At 35.6% G+C, this 7909-nt stretch overlaps 1 protein-coding gene across 3 annotated transcripts; it reads right to left on the reverse strand.

Moving 5' to 3' along the window:
• Positions 1-6426, reverse strand: LOC122276115 (BTB/POZ domain and ankyrin repeat-containing protein NPR1-like). Of its 3 annotated transcripts, none has more exons than XM_043085599.1 (5): positions 5111-6423; positions 3392-4142; positions 2076-2273; positions 791-1035; positions 1-602 (listed from the first exon to the last, which is right to left on the reverse strand). In XM_043085599.1, exons 1-5 carry the CDS (start codon positions 5666-5668, stop codon positions 573-575), a joined length of 1782 nt encoding a protein of 593 aa, XP_042941533.1. In that variant the 5' UTR covers positions 5669-6423; the 3' UTR covers positions 1-572. The 3 variants fall into 3 exon arrangements, with proteins under 3 accessions (XP_042941533.1, XP_042941534.1, XP_042941535.1); XM_043085600.1 differs by having other exon boundaries at positions 774-1035; positions 5111-6421; XM_043085601.1 differs by lacking the exons at positions 1-602; positions 791-1035 and adding an exon at positions 1789-1889 and having other exon boundaries at positions 5111-6426.
• Between the last annotated feature and the right edge of the window lie 1483 nt (positions 6427-7909).

The following is a 7909-nucleotide window of genomic DNA, read 5'->3' on the forward strand; positions in this document are numbered from 1 at the left end:
TTAACTTTAAAAGAGTTGAATTGGGACTCGAGAAATAAACTACAAGAGTTGTTTTTCAATAGCCTGTTCTGATTATCAATCATTTTAAGATGATCCTACCAGGCTACCACTCACACAAGCCCCCTTGCAGAAGATCCAATTATTGTGAATAATAATTGGTTGTCTTTCTCCATTCTGTAATCCTAGAAATGACAGAGTAACCCAGAAATGAACTCACCATGCGCGTTATAGCTTGTTCACTACAGTCTTCAATCAAGTGGCCAAAATCTGCAAGTTACCAAGATGGGAGCAATAGCATTTGATGAGATGCAAATCAATTCTCGACATGTTCTTTCTCGGTACATCCAGGGTTCACCGACTTTCTGAAATGACTTCCGAGATGATGAAAGCTTATGTGAATCCGTTTCAGGAGGAAATAATGATTTACTTCCGTTCGGGTATCAATCTTCTGCTATACAGATTTATAGACTATTACCTGTGAATGCCTTCTAAAAAATAGTTCACAGATCTACTTTCGCATGGTACCAAATGCAGCACAAATGAGACAAAAAGAACGTCAGCGACAATTTCATTCACTCTCTCCTACTGCTTAATAACACTTTCTGCAAAATTCAAAAGTGGAATGATTTCACTAGCTTAATAGTACAACAGAGAGCATGCTAATGCCAAGATCTTAAAGAATAAGATGAGCCATCATTTATGACGCTCTCAACAGTATATTTAGCAAAAAAATTTGCACTTTATCATCAGGCTTATTGAGACAACTTACTTACCCTTACAATCTCCTAACCTTATGATTTACACCATCTTTCAGAGAAGACAATGGTGAGGAAGACAATCCAGAGCGATTCGACTCAGCCTTGTCCTTATGAAATGCCTTTTGAACATCCTGTTTTAGCTCCATGAAGCGCTTCCTCTTGATTCTCTGCTCTTCTGGGGTGCCCTTTTCAAGATAAAACAAATCGGGGAGGTCATCCTCCATGAACTTGTCCAGCACTTCTGAGCAATGAGGAAAATAGCGTCGACCCATCTCCACTGTCACCATGCACCACAAAGTTTCAATGCAAGTAACCAAGTAAAACAACTTTTTTCACTGAGCAGACTGTAAATTAGTTCAATTTAATTAATCTATGTCAATTTGTGACAACTCCAAAATGCAAGTGTACATTTTAAAAATCTTAGCTTAGGCTCTGCTGTTTTGAAAACTAAGCAAGTCTCAGTTGCCTTGATTAATAAATAGTGACAAATAGTCTTAGACACCATAACCAACAATGTTGAACAAACAATGGATTCATGTAGCCAAACCCTATCAAACAACTATCTTTCTCGAGATATTCCTCCCTAATGTGTTTGTATAATGATTGCAGCAAATTCAGTCAGCATGGTAGATAGAAGGCAAAAATATCAATATAATAACTACGGATGATTTAATAAACTAAGAATTATAAGATTTTTCCAACATAGATCCAGTAAACAATCCCAGTTGAACAACTGAACAATTAAACTAAAACACCACAAAAGAAGTGACTACCAGTCCATCACATACATCATGTACAAGAACAGAGAGAGAGGGAGAGAGACCATCAACAATCTTTTACCTAAGCAAGCGTTGGTTATATAAGTGTGTTTGTGCACGTGTGTGGGCGGGTGGGTGGGTGAATTTTCCATTTCTCACTTTTTTATACCCATTAAAGAAGCATAATAGACATGCTTTTATGTAAGATAATTCGACTTGTTCTAATTGTTATCCAACAAATCCTAAACTACTAGCACATTCTCATCATCTTAATTTGCAAAAATAGATTAATATCTTGTCTTCACCATTTTACAGACGCAAGGTGACCACCAGACATGAGATGAACCAAAGCCTCGAAAGAAAAGTTCCTTAACTGATAAAACAGCCTTAAATAAGTAAGTATCAGATAAACCATTCTTTTTCCCCTTTCTCTCCTCTCCTTTTTTTTTTTTGAGAGCGAGAGAGAGAGAGAAAGAGTCAAGGATTACAAAATAGGTCACAATACAATAGAACAACAGACAAGGCATCAGAATACAATAGTACTGAAAGCCCGCATTACCTGTTTTCACTAGCGCCTCCATTTGAGTTCGCAGTCTCTTGTTTCGCATAATTGGAGTCTCATTCAAATCAACCTCCCTCAAATTCCCACTTGAACCTTTTGAGGTCAAAGGACGGGCAAGCCCAGATGTTGTCTCAGCATGTGCAATGTCTCCGGCTAGCTTAGCTTCGGTAGGGAAGAATAATCGTGCAAATGCCACTGCAATATCATCACACTTATCATTCATCCATGCATGTGTAAGCATAAGTATGGATGAGACTAGCCTAAGTTTGACCAGGTCTATCCTGGTAAATTTGTCAGCGATGAGTAATATAAATTTCCTTAGCCTCCAAACATAAAGAACATCATAAATTGAAGGTTCCCTTAACCTGCATGCATGACTAGCGTCCATTCTAAATTGCTTATCTAGAAGTATTTACCACATTCGGTCCAGCCATGTGCACTGTAAATTGAATCCTAAAGCAAGGAAGGGGCAAAACTTGAGGTATACCTTCAGCTATACCTTTAGGAAATAAATTCCAATATTTTTCCAAAATGAAATGTTCAGAATTTGCCAATAATACTACCAGGTAGAAAGAAAGAGAACCAAAACATATATATTTTATACACAGAAATAACGTGGTTGAATTTTATACACAAAAAAAAAAAAACCATGGCTGATGGTTCAAATTGCAATAATATTCAGTTATGTTTAAACATTTAGGCCTCATTTGGTTTGGGAGATGAGATAATCATTACAACTTTCCCAAACTCTCACACAAAATATAATAAACAATTTAACTTTTTCAAATCCCAAAACAAAAATAATATTAAAAAATTATATTATAACAATATTTTATTCAACTTTCAAATTTTATCTCATCTCATCTCATCTAATATAACAATCACAATATTAAATTAGAAAATATCTCAAACTATCTTAGATGTATACACTGGAAAGTAACTCTGATTTTCGGAGGATTGAATATCTTCAAATCCCAAAAGGTTCCTTTAAACTCTAGTGTGAAAATCAAGCAACAGGTAACAAAATATAGATTCATCAATGCAATTATCACAAAATCAAGCCTTGCTGAATCTATACTCCTGTAAACTGCACTCAAATTCCCCCCCCCCCCCCCCCCCCCCCCCCACCACAAACAAACAAAAAAAAAATTCCTACAGTTTCAAATCAGCAAAGAACTCTCCAATCAATGCAATAATCACAAAATTAAGCCTTTATGAGCAAAAATACTATAGCATAGCTGATGAGATTGGTTAAAAAACTAGTATGGTGAGACAAGGTTAGTGGAATTAATGGTGATTGATTCACATAATACCTCGGTTTTCCAGGTATAGCAACTTCATGTGCACATCGTCTGCAACTGTTTGGGAAGAAATAGATGCATCCCCAGCCATTGGATTCCTCAGCATTTCTCTCTCTAGAACATCAATGCAAATCCGGTCTTTGTTTGCTTCCTGCCCCTGCTCTGTTTTTGCATAATAATCCTTTGGCCTCGTCAATCTCCGACAAATACTAACTGCACTCTGACCATCCAATGTTGATTCTAATGCACTAGCTCTTTTGTTCAGAAGCAACACTATTATTGATGGCTCTTTTCGCCTTGCGGCTATGTGGAGTACAGTGTAACCTCGTTTATTTTGAAGGTTGACATTTGCCCTACCCAGACCAAGCAACTCGGTCACAACCTTAGGATCACAGTAGGCTACAGCATAATGGAGAGCATGGGCTTGGTCTAAGGTTATATCAGACTCAGTCAAGAGAAGTTTCACCAGTTCAACATCATCACAGTCTAATGCTTTGTGAATTCTCCTAATTCTCTTTACATGCAAGGGGTCCACAGCTTGATTATTTTCATCATCATGCTGAGAGTGGAGACGAAGCAAACTAATTTTCTCTGCAATTTCATGAGGTAGCTCTTTCTCAAGAGAGATGCTGTCAAGATCTGATCTTGCTACTCTATCAACACATTGAGTGACAAGCTGACCCAATTGACAATTGAAAGCAACCACAAGAATTGGGATGACATCTTCTACAAAAGCCTTCTCGACAAAGTTAAGAAGACGACGCTGCAACATGTAGAGTATTCATTCAGAATGATCTTCCTGCAGTCAGATTAAACCCTCCACAGAAAAATAAAAGATGGAGAAGAAAAGGCCTAAAACTCTGGGTGTTCTTTTAGTCAATACTTGAAAGTAATGGCAACTGATTAAAAATATTAAATAATGCAAAAACAACTGCAATTTTGCCTTTAATTCCAAGAGTTTTGATTTCTTTTTAACTATAACAAAGCCGAAAGTCAGGCCAAACCTATAATTTAATGTCGCATTGACAATATTCATGACAAGGTGTGCCACATAAAATCCATGAATCATTTTTTTCTTTCATCCAATGGAGGAAAAAAGATATGATTCGTAATGTCGTTGCCATCCAGAATTTCACTTGGATAATTAATTCATATCCAGGACAGATTTCCAATCACAAAAAGGGGGGAAAAGATATAGGGTGAAGAATTGCTCTCTTTTTTCTATTCCATCACAATGGCCAAACCTGGATGTAATAAAAGAATATGCACTAATATTAACATTTTTAGATTTCAACACAAGTAATCTGAAGGTAGGTACCGGTTTACGCCCCACCATGTATCTCTTATGGCATGACAAATCTAGCACTTGTCATAAACGACGTATAAGTTCATTGCAATAGACTCCTTACATAAAAGTTTAGAAGAATAATTTTAAGTTTGTAGTACAGACTAAGTTGCAGAGAACGTGGATCATATTGCACAGAACGCATACAGGAAGGGGAAATAGCATGACACTTGCAATGGTCTGAGTAGGTTAATTAAGAAAATGATTTGGGTGTGTTAGGCACTTTAAAAACCCCAATAATATAAGAAAAATGGAAGCACAAGCAACATAACAGTTATGAAAGAGCAAAGTATATGCTTGCCCTTACAAAACACTCCAAAAAGTTCAGGACAAGATCCGTTGATAAAATTCGCTTAACTCGCGATCAGAATGTACACAGTGCTAACCTGGAAAAGTGAAACCAGCTCTGGCGTCTGAAAAATGTAAGATGCGTACATCAATTCCACCGCAAAATTTATAGCCGGTCTGCATGCATCGTGGACGCAAGAATCGTCAACACAAGTTGACACCTCCATTGGAGAAGGCTTCAATTTCGCCGTATACAAATAGCTCAAGAAAACCCAGAACGCCTCACGTCCAACCTCGCCAAAAGGCAACAAATCACTCATCAAATATTTTGGTTTTCCTTCCTTCTCAGTAGATCCCCTATCTCGCTGAAAAAGATCATGGAAAAACCTACTTCTAGCAGCCAAAATACATCGGTTAACACCAACTGCAATTCCCTCAACAATGATATCCGCATCGCTATAATCAAAACTTGGATCGATCACAAGCTGCTCCAAATTAGAGCTGAGCTTGTTTAAGCTAATGATTTCGAGGCTAGGTCCCTGTTCAAGGCCTGACTCGCCAGAGGAGGGTGATTTAGCTTGCCCAAATGTGCCATTCGATAAATGGGGAGATGAAGTGAAGCTCAAAGACGACGATGGTTCAGTTGAGTAGGCCATCAAGACAAAGTGAAAAATACTCTATCGATATATGCCTAGACGCATCCACACAGATACACACCCTAATTATTCACAGCCCAGAAAAAGGAAACTACCAGAAAAACTGAATTGAACAGAAAAATATCAACCGGGATTCATGGAAACAAGTTCAATAAACACGAAATTGAGTCACATGATACAACTCCCCCGTTGGAATGCTATCAAAATGACAAGTTCTATCAAAACTTCAACTCTGACAAGTTGGAATGCACTTCTGGTCCCGATCTTTTGATTTCTGTATTTTATAAGAACCAGAAACACCACTTATTCAATCCCACGAAATTCATAGTTGAACTTCAGTTCTAAACAAAAACCTCCGCAAGTTCTGAAGTAGATCTACTCAAATACTTGAAAGACCACAAGACTACAAGATTTATCTGACGAAGAAAAAACTCAAAACCCCAACACAAAATCAGAATGAGAAATTTCCTAAATTGACCGAAGATATGACGAAAAGAAAGATAAGAACAGATAAAAGAGAAAGGGGAGACACCGGAAGCTTCAATTTCCGCTTTCAGACACTGTTAGGGAAAGAAAGTCCCGAGAAAGAGAGATAGGAGACTAGAAGAGGATTGGTTGGTTTTGGTTCTTGGATACTCGTAAGGTGGGAGTTTCGTTGAGAGATGAAGTCGTTTTGGTGACGAGAGGGATGGCGTCAGTTTTCCAAGCTGGGCTCTGCCGACGTGTATGGTGGCATCAGCATCGTGCATCAAAGTCTTGGCATGCCCATCTTCGAAAGCAAACCCAATCTACACAGATATGTAATTAAATAATTATATACATTATATTAAAAAAAAAAATGGAGTGTAAACGGTGGAGTTGAAAGATACGCGTTGATACATAAAGCACATCTGTTGCGTGCTGTAATGGAACTGGCTAAATGACAGGTGCGCACACTAGTTGGATTCGCAAGTATCTTATCTTATTTTATTTTATTATTAAAAATATTTTTAAAATTTTAATATAAAATATAATAAATAATTTAATTATTTTTTTTAATTTTTAAATAATAATAATATTTTATTAAATTTTAATCTTTTATTTAAAATTATAGATAAAAACCATATACGTTCATCCATGTCTTGCCGACATCACCGTTTCTTGTTTGGATTTTTAATTTTAATATTAGTTTTTTTGAGTTTGAAAGATGGTTGTGGCATGGTATGACATTAATCTCGCATCGTAATCAATTCAACGTGATATGACACAAAAAATGTCATGTTAATTATTATATTAAAAAATCAAAACAATTTAGGGTAGAAGAAAAAACTGTTTCGCTAAATACAGTCGACTGTACAGAATGAATAAAAAAATTTTTTTTTTATATTCAGGAGACCTACATGAATAAAAAAAAGTTAAAAAAATATTTTTTTTTATATAAGTCTCGTATTAATTCATTTTTTTTTCACAACTGCATGCCGACTATATTTACTAAATGTAAAAAATATTTCTCAAGAAAAAATGACTCCCCATGTCCTTGAATTGAATTTGAGATTTTTCGCAATTTGCTTTATTCGTCCAATTGGTTTATATAGCCTTATAGGATAGGATCATGTTATCAACTTTCCGGACATTTAATACCAAAGTGACTTTGATGGCTTAAAGCGATAAGGATTAGGGGTGATGCTATTCATTCTCTTCATTCATTCCATAAAAAAAATTGTAATATCCTATATATTTTTATTGAATAATTATTTAAATTATTATAAATAATAATTATTTAATTTAAAATTTAACATGTTTTTTGTTAGATTATTTTATAATTTCTAAATTTTATAATTTATTTTTATATGTTTTCTTAATATCAATTATTGTTTTGTATTTAAATTATTCTCTTGTTTAAATTATTTTATTGTTAGGTTTTAATTATTTTATTTTATTAATGTTTAGTTGTAGTATTTTTATTTAATTTTTATTTATTTTTATTATACCTTTTTTATTTCTTATACCTTTATTTTCGGATTAGGCTTTATTTTATTGGATTTTTCTTCTCTTTTGGGCAAAAACCCCTTTAGATTTCGAGCCAGCCCATGAACCTTCAACCCAGCCCAATAAACCCCCCAAACGGCGCTGTTTTGCATCCAACCTTAGGTCTTCTTCATCTCTTTTCTTCTCCTTCTTTCTCTTGCACCATTGCTTCTCCATCTCCTTTCCGTTTCAGTTTTCATCTTGTTCTTTAAGCTGTGCGGCTACTACTTATCT

The sequence above is a fragment of the Carya illinoinensis genome, chromosome 9 (assembly GCF_018687715.1).
Source record: "Carya illinoinensis cultivar Pawnee chromosome 9, C.illinoinensisPawnee_v1, whole genome shotgun sequence".
Lineage (NCBI taxonomy): Eukaryota > Viridiplantae > Streptophyta > Magnoliopsida > Fagales > Juglandaceae > Carya > Carya illinoinensis.